The 22,449-nt window shown below is 36.1% G+C and overlaps 2 protein-coding genes across 6 annotated transcripts in view; both read right to left on the minus strand.

The window, feature by feature from the left end:
- LOC131688679 (protein Fe65 homolog) overlaps window positions 1-17,941 on the minus strand; it is a 281,910-nt gene extending 263,969 nt beyond the window's left edge. For 2 of the 5 annotated variants that reach the window (XM_058973131.1, XM_058973129.1), the window contains exons 1-2: window positions 17,684-17,935; window positions 11,716-11,768 (exon numbers count right to left, since the gene is read on the minus strand). The gene's annotated coding sequence lies outside the window, so the exon portion shown is untranslated. Of the gene's footprint in view, window positions 1-11,715; window positions 11,769-17,683 lie in introns of all 5 variants that reach the window. The other 3 variants (XM_058973123.1, XM_058973117.1, XM_058973126.1) reach the window with 3 other exon arrangements.
- Window positions 17,942-21,569: 3,628 nt separating this feature from the next.
- Window positions 21,570-22,058, minus strand: LOC131687158 (pupal cuticle protein Edg-78E-like). Its single transcript, XM_058971212.1, has one exon. The coding sequence runs from the start codon at window positions 22,056-22,058 to the stop codon at window positions 21,570-21,572; it is 489 nt and encodes a 162-aa protein (XP_058827195.1).
- Between the last annotated feature and the right edge of the window lie 391 nt (window positions 22,059-22,449).

Here is a 22,449-nt window from a genome sequence, read left to right on the forward strand (position 1 = left end):
AGGAGCGCCGCGGCTAACACGATGACTCTTGATAAAATTGTTTGACACAGGAAATTAAGTAAAATTTGTAAAGCTTAGACTTGTAGTTACTCGATGAACCCAAAAAAAAGTTCGAGTTTAGGAAAATGGCTTCATGTAAACCGAAAAATCTCATATTTTTCTGTAAAATTCGTGCACTTTTCTTCAAAATAATAGAGAGAACAATTTTTTCATTCCGTTTTCTGTGGTTCACCGACAGGCTACAAATATTGTGCATTTTCATAAAAAAAATCAAGTCAATTCTTTGATTAGTTTTTGAGTTATCGTGTTCACCAATTTGAAAAACGCGGTTTCGAAAAAACGCTATTAAATGATACTCCATATCAAATTGCATCACGGAAAAAATGACGTGGAAAACAATCCATTTGGTATTTTCTCTTAAAAATTTGGGTGGAAGTAGTTTAAAGTGTATTGTTCACACTGTATTTTTATCGCTGTCAGTCTTAAGAAAATTGTTGCCGATAGATTGAAATCTGCGTGTGTCACAGCAAATACGCGCGAGGAATGCATGGCTGTTTAAAACAAAAGAAGTTCAGCGTGGTCACCGAGATTGCGGGAGACGATTCTAGAGGCTCAATACTAACAAGCGGATAAAAAAGAAGTCGATTTTTTTGCCCACTACACCAGAAGCCCCCTTAAGATGAATGAGATGTACACTAAAGCAGAGATGATGCTTATAGAGATGCGCGAAGACTGAAGCCAAAAGTTCCAATCGAACCCAAAACAACGGTTCCAAACTAGCAATGTAAACAAATACGGCGGATTTAGGAAGTAATGCGTGGGGAGTATCGAGATTGAAATGAAAAGAAATGCATGTCTGCATCCTGCATCATCGATACATTTTTTCTAGTGCAACGAAAAACATGTAGACAGGCTCAGTAACGTAAATCAATGCGTTTCCAAGTTACATGATTGAGTATTGTGGGAAATATTTCAAAAAAGGAATTCGCCAAGCATTCATTAAAACTACAAGTCACTCGCTGTTTACACAATATTCCTGGTTGCCAAAACTAGCAGACAAATAATTTGTAAAACCGTGCAGCCAAATTTACTGTTTTTCTCGCCGCGTGTCTTTATATTTAAAACATCGTCTTGGCACTAAAATAGAAGTCACCATCTTAGATGAAAACATGACTTCCGGAATTGACATCCGGTATCTATTCATTAACGCTATTACAAAAATTCTCACATTGTTGTGGTAATTGAAAATTTTACTAAACCGAAGTAGCCATCTTGATTTTCGAAATGGTTTCAGACATTGATATTTGGCACCTACTCGTCAATCCCGTTCCAAAAATACTCATATTGATTGGGCTTTGGAGAATTCCGCAGAACCGGAAGTCACCATCTTGGTTTTCTAAATGGCCTCAGACATGAACATTTGGCATCTACTCGTTAATGCTGTTCCAAAAGCAATCACTTCCACTTTTCCAAAAATCTTCGAAATTCTTTGCATTCAAAATGGAAAAGCAGAAACCGTGTAAATTTCAAAATCCGTGCAAAAAAAACTTGGTCAAAAACCGTCTAAGTCTTTTGCCTTCATAAGGATTTTTGCTAAAACCGTGTTAATTGCGAAATCCGCGCAAAAAAAAATTGATCAAAAATCGTCTAAGTTTTTTGCCTCCAAAAGGACTTAGAACATTTTTGCGAAACCCGTGCAAAAAAAAATTGTTGAGAAATCGTCTAAGTCTTTTGCCTTTAAAAGGACTTAGAATATTTTTGCGAAAAACCGTGTTAATTGCGAAAACCGTGCAAAAAAAACTTGGTCAAAAACCGTCTAAGTCTTTTGCCTTCATAAGGATTTTTGCTAAAACCGTGTTAATTGCGAAATCCGCGCAAAAAAATATTGATCAAAAATCGTCTAAGTTTTTTGCCTCCAAAAGGACTTAGAACATTTTTGCAAAACCCGTGCAAAAAAAATTGTTGAGAAATCGTCTAAGTCTTTTGCCTTTAAAAGGACTTAGAATATTTTTGCGAAAAACCGTGTTAATTGCGAAAACCGTGCAAAAAAAAACCGTGCTAATTGCGAAAACCGTGTAAAAAAGCCGTGTAAAAAAAACCGTGCAAAAAAAACCGTGTAAAAAAAACCTTAGTGTAATTCCAAACTTTCCACAATCTAACAAACCGTAATTGGCGAAATGACGAAATACTACCGTGTTCAAATTCAACGACATGTAAAACTAAAATCAAACGTAAAACTATGTCATTTTTGATGCTCGTATATGTCATGGTCAGGAGACGTAGATTTACACGATTTTTTCTAGGTGTGTAGTTACTGACGAAAAAAACACAAAAAAGCAAAACTTAAGGTTAGGTCTTCTGCCCTTAATGCGCAATAGTTTAATCCTATTTTCCTATTTGGGAATTTATTTCATAATACCAGGTGTTCGGTTCTTCAACCAAAAGACAAGTGTTCGTTTTCGCTTTCTCGTCAGCAAACCAGAGCTTCTATATTCGCTTCGGGATCGTCGCTGTTGTGCTATCTTATGACAAACGCGATTTTGGGGTAAACTGAGAAGATATGCCACATTACTTTTCTAAAAACTCTCTACAAAGTAGCGTTTTCAGAATTTTGACATTCTGCTTGATTATTGAGATATAGCGAAAAACGTGCGGAGATTTTTTTATTTTTTTGCTTCAAATGACTGTGTCGTAGGATTGGCTCAAGTTAACAAGTTTTTATGTGTAAAACCATCTGAGGAACACAATGGCATAATCATTTTCAAAACAAAAATACACAAATTGTGAGAAAAATGCAGTTTAAGTTTTAAACTGGAAATATAGCTCATTTCCTTCAAAATGCATCTCACCCATTGTTTCTAGACTAAATGAAACCAAAGATGAATAAAAGTTAGTAATTGCTGATTTTTTTCTATGAAAAAATTTTCCATGCACCATTATGACACGCCATACAAATTTTGTCATCAATAACCTATGACACGTGTGAGAGCGACTTTTGTTTACATTTATAGTAAAAACTCGCAACATAGTCAACCGATCTTCGTAATATTTGAGAGATTAATACAGAATGTATAGAAGCATCAATTGTCTTCTTTGAATAGTTTATACCATTTAACGGTTTCAAGATATTCAATCTCAAACTTTAAAAATCGTTTTTCTCGAAATGTGACAAATGGTGTACAATTATCAATAACGAATTCTATTTGATTCTTAAAAACTGTTTTAAAGTCTTTTTATACTTGTTTCGATCCCATCAGGTAATTTTAAAAGTTTGGAATAAACAATCGTTTACGCATATAAAATATTGCATAAAATAATGGAATTTTTATCAATCTTTGTATGGGCATATCTACTAGAGTAATTAATCTCCACCGATAGTCCTTATGAAGTAGTGAAATAATTCTAAATTAATCGGAATATTTGAATAGTCATTTAAAAAATTAACACGACATTGAAGGCAAGAACTAATGTTGAGGGAACTTGACCAGAATTTTATAATAAGCTGAAGAACGATAAAAATTTCTGATATTTACTATTTTGTGGTACGTACTGTTAATGTCAATCACGTCACAAAAAATCTCACCTTAAACACCAGTCTATATCTTTATAGTACTAGTCAACAAAGTTTGCAGTTATATGGCTGATTTCTTAACGCGTAAACATGCAATGTAATCGGTACAGTTAATTCCAAAAAGAAAACGCCATAAAAAAATCTAAATTCATCTTACATAGACCGATGCAACTCTTTTATATTTTGCCTGGTACTAAGGACCTCGATAATATGGATATCGATAATATTACAGCATCTCTCATGCCATTATTTTTGATCTGATTATCATCATTATCAGATTCTGATACTTCAAAATTATCTAACGTACCTACGTATGCCTAACGTATTTCTGTCGAATGGTGTACACCCATGCACGTGTTTTGTAGGAATTAATGCGTGGAGTATGTACACAGAATACGTGTTTGAAACGAGCACCGGAACAAGAGAATTATGTTTTATATTGGTTTGGGAGGACTAGTAATAAACAATAAGTTTGTTGAACATTTGATACACTGGCTTTGGAAGCATGTAGCGTAGTGCTCTGCTCGCCGTTCAACAGGCGGATGAGCTTGTTCGATCACTTCTGTTCCTTAAATAGTCGATGATGACGTCATTAAAAGAAGCGTACCGTGCTGGATGCATAAATCTTTCGTACCAGACCTAGGAAGCTAAATCTTCTGTGTGGAATTGTATTTTGATTATTATAGTTTAATCGTTTAGAAACTATTCGCAGACGTATTTCTGAGCAATATGTTGAATTTGCAAAGTGCACCGTAGTCCTACGTCAAAAAATTAGATCTGGTCTTCCGCGAGATGTCAATATACGCACTATGTTTACATACAGTGACATTTCTCCAATCATCGTTGTACTTTATAGAGTAATGCGGTAGTGCCAGAGTCGCTGAAGACGCTAGGTTCAAACCAAGTCGGTGAAGCAGACAAAAATTTCAAAGGACTTCATCCGCGCTACTCCATTTGCTCATTTTTCGATCCGCTTCCAGAGACCGCTGTTTTAATAAAATAGATATTGACAACATTACGTCAAAACCAAAAAAACACAAAAAAACAAATTATATTGCAAAGTCATGAAGTGAAATTTATTAGCACAGCAATATTACAAACTCACTTGCAATATAATAGCGTTGAAAAACTATTGCACGGGAAAACATTTCATCAACTGGTCATATGTCCTACTTATTGTTCGGAGGATCGGGATGCCATCTGCATACATGTTTATTTGAAACGGAAACATGGTTTTCTCCAGTCTTCCATGAATACCACAGTGTAAACTTCAGCCAAACAATAAGTTTCATGTTTGCCACCGTATACCGAATCGCGCTACATATAGTAAAAATATGTTTTCTATTTCTTGCACATATGAAAATGCATACAACTTTGTCAGTTGGTTCACCGTTAGCTAATGGTTGCGGTTTGCCAGCAACAAATGAGGACACATAGTATCATATCCTTTTTTAAATTTGTTGAACTCGATTTACTTAGCGACTGATCTAAATTTGTACTAAATTTCAATTTGTACCATATCGTCGCTGTTGTGCTATCTTATGACAAACGCCATTTTGGGGTAAACTGAGTTAGATATGCCACATTACTTGTCTAAAAAATCTCTACAAAGTAGCGTTTTCAGAATTTTGACATTCTGCTTGGTTACTGAGATATAGCAAGAAACGCGCTGAGAAATTTTTAATTTTTTGCTTCAATAACTGTGTCTGGGAATTGGCTTAAATTATCTTGATGTATAAGATATTTTCGTGTGTAAAACTGTCCGAGAAACACAATGGATTAATCATTTTCAAAACAAAAATACACGCATTGTGAGAAAAATGCAGTTTAAATTTTAAACTGAATATATAGCATATTTGGCAACACTGTACCCAAGGATAACTATTTTTCTAGATTCCCTGACTCATTTCCTACAAAATGCATCTAACAGATTGTTTATAGACTAAATAAGGCCAAAGATATGAATAAAAGTTTATAATTGGTGATTTTTTTTCTATGGAAAACTTTCCATGCACGCTTATGACACGCCATACAAATATTGTCATCAACACACACCTATGACACGTGTCAGTGCGATTTTTGTTTACATTTATAGTAAAAACTCACAACATAGTCAACTGATCTTTGTGATATTTGAGAGATTAATGCAGAATAGATAGAAGCATCAATTGTCTTCTTTGTATTGTTTATACCATTTATAAGTTTCAAGCTATTCAATCTCAAACTTTAAAAATCATTTTTCGTGGAATGTGCTAAATGGCGCTTGTCATAAGATAGTACAACAGCGACGATATTTTACTGAATCAAATACAATGTACGTGCACATATTTCCTATCAGACAAAATAAAGTGATTTCGTGGGAAGCAAGTGAAGGTCATCAACATCCAAAAACCAGGAAAACCAGCCTCCGACCACAACTCGTATCGACCGATAGCAATGCTGTCCTGTATTCGGAAATTATTCGAGAAAATGATCTCGTTTCGCCTTGACAATTGGGTTGAAGCAAATGGCTTACTGTCAGATACACAATTTGGCTTCCGCAACGACAAAGGGACGAACGATTGCCTTGCGTTGCTGTCTATAGAAATCCAAATGGCCTATGCTAAGAAAGAGCAGATGACTTCAGTCTTCTTGGATATTAAGGGGGCTTTTGACTCAATTTCTATCAATATTCTGTCAGAGAAGCTGCACCAGCATGGTTTTTCACCGATTTTAAATAACTTTTTACTAAACCTGTTGTCTGTAAAGCAGATGCACTTTTCGCATGGTGATTTAACAGCATTGCGATTTAGCTACATGGGTCTTCCTCAGGGCTCATGTCTAAGTCCCCTACTCTACAATTTTTACGTGAATAACATTGACGATTGTCTTGCCAATTCATGCACGCTAAGGCAACTTGCAGACGACGGGGTGGTCTCTGTTACAGAGTCCAATGCTGCCGATTTGCACGGACCATTGCGGGATACTTTGGATAATTTGTTTGCTTGAGCTCTCTAGCTGGGTATCGAGTTCTCCACGGAGACAACTGACTTGGTTGTCTATTCTAGGAAGCGTGAGCCGGCGCAACTCCAGCTTCTATTAATGGGTGCAACGATCAACCAGGTTTTCACATTTAAATATCTCGGGTTCTGGTTCTACTCTAAAGGTACCTGCGGATGTCCTGGAAAGATATTGTCGGTGATGGAGTACGGCTCCGTTTCATAGATTCTTCTGATTCTACTGTGTTCTTCGACACATCCATGAAGGAAGAGATTCATGGAATCCCGGATCATATACGCCCGCAAGTGATCCCCAATATATTTTATGATAAACTCCGAGAAGTCGACTGTGACAAAATGTTCTACACTGACGGATCAAAATTCAATGGGTCCACTGGCTTCGGTATCTTCAATAATACTATCACCGCTTCATTGAAGCTCAATGATCCCGCTTCAGTTTACGTTGCAGAATTAGTTGCTATTTAGTACACCCTTGGCATCATCGAAACTCTGCCCACAGATCACTACTTCATCATTTCGGACAGCTTCAGCTCTATCAAGGCTCTTCGTGCGGTGAAGCCTAAAAAGCAATTCCCGTATTTTCTTGGGAAGATACGGGAGTCTCTGCGCAAGTTATCTGAAAAATCTTACCAGATTACCTTTGTTTGGGTTCCCTCTCATTGCTCGATCCTGGGCAATGAAACTCTTTAGCAAAGGTTGGCACATTAGAAGGTGACATCTACGAAAGACCAATTTGCTTCAACGATTTTTTTCAGTATTTGTCATCAGAGGACACTCGACAGTTGGCAAAACTCGTGGAGCAATGGGGAACTTGGACAATGGTTACATTCGATTATCCCGAAGATATAAACGAAGCCTTGGTTTAGCGAGATGGATGTAAGTCGGGATTTCATACGTGTAATGTCCCGGCTTATGTCCGATCACTACACATTGGATGCACGTTTCCGGCGCATTGGGCTCATAGAGAGTAGTCGGTGCGCTTGTAATGAAGGTTATCACGACATCGATCACGTTGTCCGGGTGTGCGCCGGGTGCGGAAAAACCAATGCAATTATTAAAAACGAGTCATAAATGTATTACTGGTTTTCATTGACGACCGTAATAATATTCTTTTTAAAAATTTCTATATATCTATGATTTGGGAGCCTTAAACCTATACCAACATATTTCAGAACACCTTTTACTTATATTAGCAGATTTATTTTCACGAAGTAAGCGATACAAGTACGTGGAATGTGTCTTTTGTATATCGAATCGTATTTTTAGTTTTAGATAGTTGTAAAAAATGTTCCTCTCAATATTTGTGCATTGCAACCTCTTAGTTTTAAGATTTTCAAAATGTAAAAAAAATTAAAAAAAAAGTGATTTCGTTCAGTACAATCGAAGTTTTAAAACTGGGAAAATACATCAGCAAATTTTTTTGAAGTTATCTGCTTTAAAAAATAAATAAATATCTGCACGGTATAACGCCAAACCAGCTACATTCAGTACTACAAGAGGACCAATAATTTGACTAGCAGAGTTTAGCTCAAACAGTTCCTAAATAACCATGCGCCTTCTTTAAAATAATCACCAATTCCATCTCATGGAAAAGCATAGGGGGGAGGGGGTAACAGTGAAACACATTTTTTCTACGATTTAAATTTGATGATAATACATGTTATTTGTGTAGCCAAAAGTGCCACTCTGTTATTAACTAAGTCAATTTAATTTTTTCCAGCTGGTAAAACTCACGGAAAATTACTTTTTATGGGTAATAAAAAGTCGGTGGTAAATTGTACCACCCATGGGGCAGGTACGAAATATGAAACACGACGTAGTCTATAGTGAAATATTCTACTTGTAAATTTTATTCTTTTGTTTTGACGAAGAATGATACTAATGCTTCGAAATACAGTTATATCGACGCCAAAATCTTTTATTTCCGAAAGAAGTCGCTATATCATCGCGTAACATCGGACCACCATATATGCATATTAGCTGCAATCCAGAGACAGTTTCTACAAAACTTGCCAAAATTTACCAATTTTGCACTATATGAGTAGTATTTTCAGTGGAAAATCGAAACTCATTCACATTATGAAACATACCACAAAAAATAAAAATTTCACTGCTCACCATACGCCATCGTTTTACAATTACCCAATGCGCATATTCATGAAAATTGTGAAATTACACAGAACCTTGATTCTAGTTACCAAAAAACATTGCTCACGGCAAATGTTGAGCATAAAATTTTCTATAAATAGCAATAGACTAAACATTGATTCAATTAACTCATAAATATAGAATAATGTTTTTCATTGCAAATTTACTTTGGATCTCACAAAACAAACAAATATCCATTAAAAGAGGTAGCGTTATCAGATCTCTTTCAAAATATAGCAACTCGTGTAAAGAATAAGAAATCGTGAAATCAGACGATTCTGATCATGCATTATGATTTTATTGCGAATGTTTCATAGTTCCTGCTGATCCACTATTACCCGCTCTCTCCTAACTTTGGAAAGATACTAAAAGTACATTCAGTAGGTTCCAACAGCCATGTTCACTTACATTTATGTTACTAAACCGGAAATCACATTTTTCCACCATTTAAGTCAGCTTTCATTAAAAACAGTTCCAAAAACTTTAACAATTGCACACACAAATAAACTTCCCACCGGTCAGCATTGTTAACAGTTATGTGCAGAAAAACATCCTTGCCAAACACAACATAACAAAAATGTAATTAGGAACTTTCTGTGCAAATGAAAAGAATAAAAAGCTGAAGATCCTACTCGGAGTTTACTCCAGCAGAATGTAGACAGACGGAAAGTACAACAAAGTGGCGCCGGTGATGCATTCTTTACATTGCTGTGGGGAAATCCTAAGCCCAGGCTTTGATACAACAATGATGCCAATCAGAGTGGAAAGCTCGGAAACAGTGCAGTAATTGGGGTGGAAAATCTTAAAAATGAGAGAGAACATAAAATGAAACAAAATAGCAGCACCTTTGCGAAAGAGCACGTTTCGTCTTTCCCATTCCGCACGAACTGGTTGAACGAAATTCAGACCATCGGGAAGGTACTACACAGGACAAATAAAAAAAAACAAAAATGAATGTATAAGGATTAGTTTACTGTTATTGGCATCGTTCTCTGCAGTGATTGTCTTAAATTTTCATCTCTGTTTCCACCTTTTGGCTCACCGATTATTACGGCCGCCACCTTCACCAAATTCCCCCACGATTACGCTGGTAATACTCTTTCACTATTAATGTTTCTCTTTATAGGAATTTACGCTTCCTACATTCCTTGAAACACACCTGATGATGAGACTTCGCTTGGTTGAGACAAAGAGCAGCCAAACGTTTTCGTACTTAAATATTCTGTGGCAAAATTCGGCTTTCTTTTATAATTGAGTTTTCCGTGTTCCCGCTTGTTTTCTGCCAGTGTAATACACTTACAGGGCTCCGAAAAAAGGGTACCTGGAGTAGATGTCTTCTATTTCACTCAATGTTTCGAGTTTATTAATTATGCAAACAGCAAAACTGCCTTATTCGCAGGAATTTTGGAAAGAGGTATATTCAGTATGTTGAGAAATGCTTAAATAGCGGTTGACTTCCCAACGCAGCTCAGAATTAAATAGGTCACATCTTTTAACCCCAATCGGTAGTTACGAGCATATTTAGTGAACATTACTTCTAAATATTTAAATTGAGGGTTGTGATCATGAAGACAATGATAAAAACATATCAGCTATCACACTGGAAGTCACGACGACCATGTTATTGTAATTTGTCCATCCAATTACACATCAACCGTTCAAAATTGAAAGCGAAAAACATTTCCTTCCAATTGCATACTCTCAGAATCAAGCCGTACTACTCAAGAACAATTCAACCGGTATCCACTTCTACTTGCGATCCAGAGCTATATCCGAACCAACAGATTTGGCTGCTTCCATAGTATGCTGGAAGATTCGCATGCTGAATAAATAAAAAAATATATGTATAAAAGAATTGCAATTCGCTTATTTCGTCTGCCGGTTTTCTTTGCATGTTTTCCCTGCGGGGCTATCCCACTGCGGAATGTCTGAGATACATATAAAAATATAAGATGCTTTCATGTACCCGAATCAAGATTTGCAGGTTAGTGACAGCAACTCCAACCCAGTCCAGCCAGTCGTACAGTTGGACCGTTGCTTCTTATCTCGATTCCTTCCACACAGACAACCATTTTCAGTTGTGCTGCTCCAAAAGCTGGAAGAGTACAGGTTGGGAATTATGAACAATATAACTTGTTAATGTCGGCAAAAAATAGTTGATCACCGAGCTGTTTCATATGTTCGGCAAGGGGGCTACGAATATCAGGGGATTACACTGTTGTTAGACAAAGTACTAAAGCAATGTAGTTACACAATTTTCTCAAGAACTGAATGTTGACAAATATGCTGCTGAACTGGATGACCGTACCTATTCGCTACAACCAAATGTAAAATGATATCCAAAAACACTCAATATTCAACGATACAGAATCTCCATCAAACTACACCAATGTTGAGAAAAAATATGGGACTCGAGATAACGAATCGGATATCTTACAATTTCATTTCCATTTCTCTTCATGTTTATTCATCCCACAAGGCCGGTATACAAAAAACACCCTGGAAAAAAAAGAATTTCATGAAATAGATGCGTACCGCGAACCTCTCCACAGAAGTTTTTTGCACGTGTGCCATCGAACAATTTCTTACATGTGCTATGTATTCTAACGTACGCATCAGCAAAGCATCCCGATTCGCTGTTTGTATTTGCTTCGATTGAGCTCCAATAGAGTAAGGACAACGAAAATACTACATACCGCTAGACATGGCAGTCAGGGAAAATATCAAAAACTCAATTTGGCCTCTTTCCTTCTTCATTCAGATGCTAAAGTTTGTACAAAAGTTTTGTCAGACACCAACTGTCGCTCGAAAATGTTTACGGCTGCCAATAGAAACATTCGTTCACTAAATGTTGATTTTTGGATTTTTGAAGGGGAAATATTGTATGTTTGCGGTGAACAACTGGGAGGATAGTAGTATGAATTTCCTTTTACGAAGGGTTCAAATGCAATATAAACGGTAGATTGGGAAAATTTGGTTTAAGAAGATACCACCTACCTTTTGATTGATTTTTTACTCGGGAGCGGGTTTGATTTATAAACGGCAAAAATCTGAAAAAGAGAAATAGGATCAATTTTATGCAAAAGCCCTACTTTAAATAAGTAACAGGTTTCTTTTTGTTACACGCATAGAACAAAATATGCTTAGCTTCACCTCTTTTTGATTGATAATAAAACCACAGAAGAAGATGATCACTTGATCCATTGATTTTGCCTATGCAAAAAAATTAAACAGCTGTGTACGGCCGTTACCGTTACGACTGTTACATTGAAAATTCACCATGAGTAGCTAATACCATGCACGAATTTCAGATTTTTAGATTATCAATAGTTCCCAGATTATCTGAGATATTTGCAGATTGTTGTTGTTATTCACAGATAATTGTTTGATCGAAGAACATAAATCAATGTGGCAAAATATACGGTAGAATGAAACAAATAAATGAAAACAATTTTACATTGATACGTATTTTTATTTGGTTGGTTATCTATTATGATTAATCACAAAATTTATGTTGAACTGATTAATAACTATTCAATGTTGATATAATTTGCAACTGATATTATTCTATGGTAAAGGCACAGAACTGAAAGTTAACAAGCGCAAAGATAAAACAAGTTAAATGAAGGATTTTTCTAATTCAGTACATTTTGCCTTTCTCAATAGAAAGGCATAGAAATTACTCTGAAAATCGACCGAAGGGCTGAGTGTCATATACTATTCTTTTCAGTGCGTCGAGTACGGCGAATATCTTTTTAAATACAGTAAGATTCAAAAAGTTTCAATAGATGGCCTGTAGTGAATTGAAACTGTGTGGAACTCACGAATCATTTTCATGCATAACCACTCAAAACACTCCTTACTTTATGTTCGCTCTTCTTCCCAACGGAACTACATCAAGGCATTACTGTGGGGAAGCTCGTGTTCTCGTAGCGCCCCTTTCTTTTGCTCACGTGTTTTCTACTTCTCCATCTGGGAGCCTCATATAATTCATGAAATGGTTCGACCATTGAGCCATTTATCTCTCGACTGTTGTCTAGCTTTTCGTCTTCATCTATTAAGTCGCCATTCAGTTTTCGTCTCAGTGAGCCATTGAGCAGCTTATTTCATGAGCCATTTAGCTCCTGTTTTCGTGAGTCATTCAGCTCCCAGCCTTACCACGATTTACTCGGATAGTAACACACGGTGGCACCTCTCCGTACAAAGTTGTGACAAAATTATAAAAATTGGTTAATATGGCTAAAATTGGGGTTTTAACTAATTTTGGGTTGCTGAATCCATTTCTGCTGTCAGTTTTGAAATTCCCGTATTTTTTCCGACTATTTTTATGTTAACCCATATGAAGGCGTCGATCGTTAAAGGGTTGATATACACGTTAATAATGGTAAAAATGGTTGTCAAAACTGGTAAAAATCACTATTTTTTAGTAGTATGATGTTGTTTAAGCAATTAATTTGTAAGAAGATTTATGAGCTACTTGGCGTCTCCATATGGGTGTTTTCGAAAACATAGATATGAACACTTCGGCGCAAGATGAGTCCTATATATCTTGAAACTACACTAAATTTTGAGTCAGATTCATGATAAGTGACCCATGGGAGACCATCTTAAAAATTGTAAGACGTATAAAGATAAATTACTGATATGACATTCAATTTCTCAATTGCTTTTTCTTGATTCATACCAAACGATTCTGCACGAAAATCATACATCTATAGTACGTGAATGAATATGTCATCTTTCCAAAGAGCTCAAAACCACCTCAATCTGCCACGTAGTTCTTGAGATATCGTCATTTGAAGTTCGAAGGTACAAACGATTCGAATGAATTGAATTTAACAGAAATCCTCGACATCACTTGCTTCAGCGACATGTTAAAAATTCATTTTTTATCCGAGATTTTGAGATATTTTTATTCAAACCAAGAGAAAAAAAATAAATGTTTATAAAAGAATTACAAGACATTGATTTTTGAGGTTTTGTCACTCGTCGTACGGCGGTGAACTCATCCTACTACGACTGAGAGTTCGCCGACGGAGGAATTTCTCCCGTCACCAACACCAGCTTTCTTGAGCTATTTAACTGTCAGCTTAATCGAGATCTACTCGGATATTATCTGGCGGTGGAACTACGCAAAAGCGTGAAAAAACAAAATTTCTTGCAATTATTTTTCGAAATTTGGGTGAAGCGAATTGATCGAAACTTTTGTCCTGTTATCACTGAATTCCTTAGACTGATACAAACGTTGTATATTGCTTGACCAGCTTTAGCTGTAAATATTTTATTGTTTTAGTATAGCTCATTTCAATTCACGATCGAACTTACAAAATTTCAGTACCCAATAACACCGTATTCACTTTCACTAATCGTAAGTTTGGGTTAAGTTTCCTGGAGTTCACTATAATTTTAATATTAGATGTAGTAATTTATCGTAAGAATTAAGAATAATTATAGTACCTAGGATTAACATTAACGAATTCAAATCAAATAATTTGTTCACAGAATGAAGCTTTAGTTTTATAACAATTAATAATTCCGCGTTCCAAATAACTGTAATTTTTCCTCCTTTCCTACATGTTATCTTTACTCCTTTAATTCTGACAGTGGTTTATTGGCGCCGTTATAGACGATAGATATTTAGTTGTGATTAGCTCATATTTTCGTTAACCGAGGGGTACTCGCTGTCACATATACATTTCAATACATTATTTCAATAACATTCTGTAATTTTTTATGCAAAAATATCGACAAAGACTTTTTGTGGAACTTCTCTGAAAAAAACCTGTTTTAATCCACCTAGTGGTGCATTTCTCATTTGTCCAAACTACGATTCTATGGCTGGAAAGGTATATTACATATTCAGCACGATTTGCACATTCATACAATGGATCGACAGCCACGATCTTGAGATGCTATGTGTCGACGCTGAAACATCGCTTGAAACCAGCGGCGGATCAAGAAGGAGAATCCGAGGGGAAAATTTTCAACTTATTAAGAAAGAATCCCCGCCGAAAATTTTCAACTTATTAAGAAATTTTAAACTAGTTTCAATTTTGAAGTAGTTTCAAACTAGAAATCATTTCAAACCAAAATTAAAATTTCAGACCCATTAGGAAATTTTATTCTGGATCAGCTCCTAGTTGAAACAAAAATATATAATATTTAATTAGCTTAATTAGGATTAACTCAATGTTGTCATTCGGCTAACCGCATTACATCATGCGGGTGTGTGTGAAGGGAATAAATAACCCACAACCGAACAACCCCCAGCCTATATCCGTATGCCTATACTGGGTGAAGGTGATTGGGATGAGAGAGGAGCGGATTTGAAGAGGGTGCATAAAGTGGACGTTCGAAGGGGATCTGTTAGGGGGCTTTAAGGGGAGGTGGCTACCCGAGCAAATACCCATGGGTTCAAACTCCACATAGCCCCTTGAAAAGACCTTAAATATGGTCCGTGACAAAATTCACAACCACCAAGATGCCATAAAATGGCCTCAATAACCCATAAATACACCAACATATGGTATTTTATATGGGATCTACCGGACCATGGCGATGGTATTTTCATGGTTTGAACCCATTTCAAACACCCATGTCAAACCCCATGACCATGGGGGTATTATGGACTTTTCGTTTGCTCGGGTAGATGGGGGGAGGGACATGATGGGGGTGACTTGAGGGGGGAGGGGGTTCAGCGAAGGTGTGTAATGTGGGGAGGGGGAGGGGGTGAACCCCTCGCTGCATACCCCTACCTACGCCTTTATAAGTCAAAAAAAATTGCGGCCGGGATGAGGTTGACTATTTTCAGAGTGATTACATAACCTTTCTATATAAGAAGGGCAAAAATGTGTACAAAAAAGTCAATTCTCGTCAAAACAATTTTTTTTCGAGATTACTTTCATCGGAGTATCGGTTTAAATAGCAATTTGCTATGTGATCGCACACCACAACCCGTAACTCCGGAACCGGAAGTCGGATCAGGATGAAATTTAATAGCCATTTACGGGGGCACAACACCTTTCATTTGAGACTAAGTTTGGTTGAATTGGTCTAGCTATCTCCGAGAAACCGATGTGACTGTTATTCTGAATTTAGATACTTCCGCCGGGGCTTCCGGAACCGATGATGGTGGTCAATGTGGCCAAAGAGACTTTGAATGGCTGTTAGTGACCTAATACTACAAATCGAAGTAGTTGTGGTTGCATTTTGGAAAAATTTTCACCTTTATACATTCATTGCAGAATTTATTAAAATCGACATTTTCTGCGTGATCGTACTCATCACCCTGTAATTCCGGAACCGGAAGTCGGATCCATTAGAAATTCAATAGCAATCTACGGGAACATTGTACCTTTCATTTGAGACTGAGTTTGTCAAAATCGGTTCAGCCATCTCTGAGGAAAATGAGTGACATTTTTGGTCAAATACACACGCAGACGCACATACATACACACACATACATACACACAGACATTTGCCAAACTCGACAAACTGAATCGAATGGTATATGTTACTCGGCCCTCCGGGCCTCTGTTAACAAGTTGGTTTTCAGAGCAGTTGCAATACTTTTCTATTGAGTAGGCAAAAATACAAGTGTTGCGTTAAACTGGAAATATTGCATATTTGGCAACACTGCAATCAAAAATTACTATTGTTTCCAAATTCCTCGACCAATTTCCTTTAAAATAAATCTCACCAATTGTATCTAGACCAAATTAAGCCGAAGATATAAAAGTTAATTAAAATAAAAGATAACAATTGATGTATTATTTGTATAGAAAATTTCCATGCGCGATTACGACAAGCCATATTGTTTATTGCTTTGAAAGTTGGATTTTTGATGCACTTCACTATTACACTTTTTTCACGGTTGCCAAATGAAATGGTATAAAATCGACAAAAAATAACTTTTTCGATCACATATATGTACTATGAAAACCGCAAGACTGACAGTCATGCTAACCTACCAAATAGTAAAAGCAAGAAGTCTGTTTTTGACAGTTGACAAAGTCAAACATCTGTCAGGTATGGAGGAGTTGTACTTTAAATCGCTCTTTTTATTTATCACACTTTCATACTGTGCAGTTCAATTTGGTGTGAACTGTGAAATATAAATTTCGTCATCAATACACACCTATGACACGTGTGAGTGCGACTTGTTTACATTTCTAGCAAAAGCTAAGTACAGTCTTCGGAATATTTGAGGGATTAATAGAGAATATAAACATCAGTTGTCTTCTCTGAATTGTGTCTCCCAATTATAAGTTTCAAGATATTCAATCTCAAAATTTTAAAATCATTTTCTCGAAATGTGCTAAATGGCGTTTGTCATAAGTTAGCACAACAGCGGCGAAACACTGATCAAGCGGAAATAATAAAAAAAACCCAAAGAAGTTCAGCTACCATAGGATCCGCAAAAATCATCAAGTAGTGGCCAGTAGTGCGGAGTTCAACCAAATATTACATATTTAACGTGACATACTTTACATTTCGTATATTCAATCATCACTGTAATGAGAAGTTCAACAGTCAATTCGTTGTCAGAAAATTTCTGACCCAAATTATTGTCGAGATAATCATATTGGTATGGTATAACGATTTTAAGTGCAAATTAAGTCGAATATTAGTGACTTTTCTTCTAGATTAACGATAATTGAGGTCTGCGCGAAGATTTTTTATTATCGATTCCATATGTCAGTACCTATGTATATACAGATTTCAACAAGGGCGAGTGAGCCATTAGAGCATATAAAGCTGTTAGAGGCCCTATATGAGCATTCTCCCGATGTCTGTCGGGTAGAGAATTTACGATTATCGATACGATGTGATACCATTATTGCAAAATCAATACCGAATGAATTATTAATGAGCGTACTTCTCGGGGCCTACGAAGCAAAACTGTTCGATGTAATTTCTAACGAAGGATTAGAAGGGGAACAACCAAAAATGCCATCACTCTTACCCTTGCTCGGTCGGTAGCTGACAGCACTTAATTACAGATGAATTTCTCACGGTTGTGAAAGCACACTTTAATATAATGTTGCAACAATGTAAAAGAACAAATTTAGGATGAACATGGTTTAAGTAAGATATATGTCCACTGCAATGAAAATTCACCCAAATGTATATCCACTCCAGTACAAATGTTCACTGCAAACTTGAAGAAATAAAAAAAAACTGCAGGATGAAATAGAGAATCTTCTCCACTACACAGCAAAATCCTCACTGAAATTGACAGTTGGAAAAAATTTGCAAGCTACGAAATAATATTAAACATCCAACCTGTGCGCATGTCCTTCGTGGCACGTTTCGGCTGGTGTGTGGATCGCCGTAACGTAAACACAATGCAGCCCGACGCGTTACACACGAAATCCGGGCAAGATTTGACAGAAGATTGTAAAGAAAAGATATTCGAATTCGAAAAAATAGAAGAAAAAAGTCAAACTAGCTGATAAAAAATCAATATTTCATGTTTTATTTCATTTGCAAGAATTAGGTACATCGCTGAAAATGCTTATAACAAAAAATTTCTGAAAGTTAGTAGTTCTCGAGAAATTTGAAATTTTGTTTTAACAACACAATTATTTTGTTTTAATACGACCTTTTCAGAAGTTTTTTGTGTTTGTCCATCAACAAGAATTGGTTTTTCGTAAGGCCCATAACATTTCCTGTAACTTTCCCATTGACATCAAGGCGATATTGTAAACCGTTTAAAAGCTATACAAAAATAATCAAAATATTATTCAACCATAGGATCTGTTGAATAAACTATATAGTTTAATTATATTTTGGTTGTTTTCATGTAGCTTTCAAATGGTTTACAATATCGCCTTTATGTCAATGGGAAAGTTACAGGAAATGTTATGGGCCTTACGAAAAAGTAATTGCTGCTGATGGGGGACGCGAATAACTTCTGAAAAGGTCGTAATAAAACAAAATAATTGCGCTGATAAAACAAAATTTAAAATATCTCGAGAACTACTACATTTAAGAACATTATTGTAATAAGCATTTTGATTTAAAATGGCGTTTAGAATCATATTCAAAAATAAAATTCTTTCGACTTTCGACTGCAAATAGTAAGAATTATAAAAATTTGTCAAAAGTTATTGTTAGGAAAACTTTTTCATTAAAAGCTTCTCCATGATCCAAGTACACTTTTTATGTCTGTAAAACGATAAACATTAGAATTTTAACAATTAAAGATGGGTTAATACGAATAACTTTTAAAAAGGACATAATTACATGAATTAATTGTTTTTGTTGGAGCAAAATGCCAAATATCTCGAAAACTATCGCATTTTAGAAGATATTTGTTAAATGCATTTTGATTTAAAATGATACTTAGAATTATATTCTGTAATAAAACTACAGTTTTGTATGTCAATTAGTATGAAATTTGAAAACTTGTATAAAGTAATTGCTAGAAAAACTTTTTTGCTGATGATTTCACCATCATAAAATCACATTCAAAATGTTTCTTTTCTCATTAGGTTTTCCGTGACAAAATATAAAAAATTAGAAAAAATGTTTTTTTGCAATTTGAATTTTTATCATAAATTTTTGTTTTTGTGAAAAATGACACATTTTTTTTCGTGTATTTTTTTCGTGCAGAAGTAGTCATTCCCTGTAACTCGTTCTCAGATAGTTTTACTGTTTAAAATAGTGTAATCGAACAACAAAGTTTTGAAATTATTGCACGTAGAAACGCCTACGCGCTTTTAAAAAATTGCGCTTGAGTCAAAATAATCTTATTGACTGTGGAAAATGTTTAGTCTTCCATGCCGGTTAAACCTGTAAAGTTTCATTGGAATCTAAGATGGTCGGTCACGATTTTAGAGATTTTCGAACGGATCTTCGTGGATCTTCTGATATCGTGTGTGTTTCTCCGTATATTTTGATTTCCATAACATTTTTATTTAGTAATTTCAACATGGCTGACCACTTTGGCTCAAATTTTGAAAACATGGTCTGGGTTGCATGAAGGATACTGGGGTCATTTTTTTATCATCCTACTCTACAGCAATTATACCTGTTCAATTATGAGGGCCCCTTAGCTTCGTAGTGCCCTGGGGCCCCGCATGACCTTAAGATGGCTCTGAAGCTCCCGAACAATTCCACAGCGTGGCACAGAGAAGTGACTAGAACAAATTCCTGACCAATAACAAAAAGATTTTTTTTTCGATTTTTTGTTTCATTATATTTTTTTTACATACCTAGAAGCCTACTGTATAACGTGGCAGAATTATGAATATGTCAAAAATTGTTAAAGAATTTTTGCATTGATGCAAAATGGTGACATTTTAAGGGTTTTGTATTCAATTTCATTATATATCCAGCAATATCGCTTTCTAGTGATGTTGACTGTATTAAATAAGACAATATTATTACAAACGTAGTTGAATACAACTATTTGTATAACTTCAGCCTAAAACTAACTCAAAATACTGAAAATAGTAGTGTTGCTGTGCATTGCACCATCTCTAAAAAATAAGTTTTTTAAACGTTTTATTACAAACTTGAATGATAAAAAAGTTACATTAAACGGCTAGATCCGGCAAAGTTGGTGAAGCACTATTACAAAACAAGATTCCAGCTATATAAAAAAGCATAAGAACTCTTCCGGACTTGTCCGATCCACAAATTCCAAGTGATTTGAAAATTTTGAATTGTTTATGCTGTAATGCTGTAGGGCCAAATACTATGTTTGGAAAAATGTATCTCTGCGAATATGTGCACACGCGTCCCTTCCACTCTTCCTTGTCCACTGATCATTTGTTTATGCAACTAGAAAAAACAAATGTATTCACAAAGATCTTCTCGAGATTACTAGTATTCGAAAGGATATAGAAAATTCACCTCTGCACTGATAGGTGGATAGATACCAAATTGTTCCAAAAACAAATCATTGTCTATTTTTTGTTCATATTAAGGCATAATAACAGCAATAGCAGCAGTAAATAATTTTGGCCAGGATTCGACCTCAGTTACTCCTCTGTGCGTGGTTGCGTGTTAGTTCCGTTAGCTTTTCTCTTCATAAGAATAACTTAGGAAGGGGTGAAGTCAAGTAAATCTTCCAATTCATTGGATATTTGGTTCAAACTATGACCTTGCAGTAGCTCATTCAAGACTGCTTTGCATAGTCTGTCTTGAAATCATATCTCTAAAATTTATATAATTTCTTTGTGAGATACACGATTGTAGAAATTTAATCCATCCGCTGTAACTCGACATTGCCCACTACGACCAATCTCAAAACAGACTTTCCCATCCGGTAGGAACATTGAAAGCTCAGTTTGATAAACTATGAAGTCGGAGATCACAATGATATCGACGGAGGAGAAAGAGGTTTCTTCTCATTGGCATTACTCACAATGCGTGAAAATTTACAAATTTCTTCAGCTTCTCTTTCGGATAAAACATCGAAAAAGTTCGACATAACATCGACAGTTGAGTTTTATGCCGTCTAATTTAACTTACTAGTAAGAACATCGATGACCAACATCGAAAACTGACGTCTTAAACGAAGCAGCGTAGATTAGAACACCAACAGAAGCACATGAACAATCCAAATCAACCGAATAAAACAACTTTTCTGTTCTCGTTTCTATAGTAAGTGGTGTTTATCAATAAAATTTATTCAAGATTGAATAGTAAATTCACAAATCACACAATGACACTAAATCGTTTCTTCGTATTATCACACTTTGCAATTTTAGTAACACATAACTCACAATTCTAATTTGTCACTAAAATCTTTGTAGTTATACTATGTTAAAATTGAGCGAATGACCAAACGGTTAAAGCTCCAATAAACAAAAAACTATGTTAAGATAACTCCAGTTTTATCACTTCCTGATGGGTTGCGAGTGCGTTCGAATGTACTCCAAAGCACGCAGAATTGAATCGGGAATGGGTGGTGGCTGTGGGATTGCATCCCCCTGCGGATTGAATCCATTTTCGTCGGCCGTATAGGTGATTTGTATCACTTCTCCTTCGGGCGACGTATACTTATAGGCACCCGTAGCCGACTGCCCTCCTACTCCTTGTTCCTGAACGTGGGTTCCATCCGTCAGTTGATAGTTGTAAAAGTATGATCCATCTGGGTTGATGTTTTGATCGTGTTCCACAATCTCCACCTGTTGTGCGCAGCTGAAGGTTATTAGCATCAAGGCGCCAAATATCGAAATCTGAATGACAATTCGAACTCGTTTAGATGCGATCCTCAAATTACTAAATCGTATTATACCTCTGCCTTCATTCTGCAACCAGCTGATACCGAATTCACTGAACACCGGGCCGCCAATATCGTCTTCTTTTATACCATCACAGGTCATCATCAATCGATCGGAGCCGGGTCGGCAGAAGTTGTTGTGATGTAATACGAGTTGTTCAGGTTGACGGTGTTGGAGCTCGACCCATACGTTTATGATTTTTGGCTGAGAAAACACAACGGCAACATTCCTCCTCACTAAACTTTTTGACTTTTAGAAATGAATTTCAAAGTAAGGAGTACTGATTTTATTCATTTCTATGAATAATATTGCCACTTTTGGTGATCATAATACGACTAAGCGAGATAGTAGAGCGTCGCGAGACAGCCAGTTGGCCCCCTGCACGTATGAACAAAGCTGGTTTTTATCCGAAACTGCCACTTGAACAGGGTCACTGTCTTGCAGCTGTCGACCAAAGCGCGATAACATTATAAGTTGGGATGGTAGCTGTTTA

The sequence above is a fragment of the Topomyia yanbarensis genome, chromosome 3 (assembly GCF_030247195.1).
Source record: "Topomyia yanbarensis strain Yona2022 chromosome 3, ASM3024719v1, whole genome shotgun sequence".
In the NCBI taxonomy this organism is placed as follows: Eukaryota; Metazoa; Arthropoda; class Insecta; order Diptera; family Culicidae; genus Topomyia; species Topomyia yanbarensis.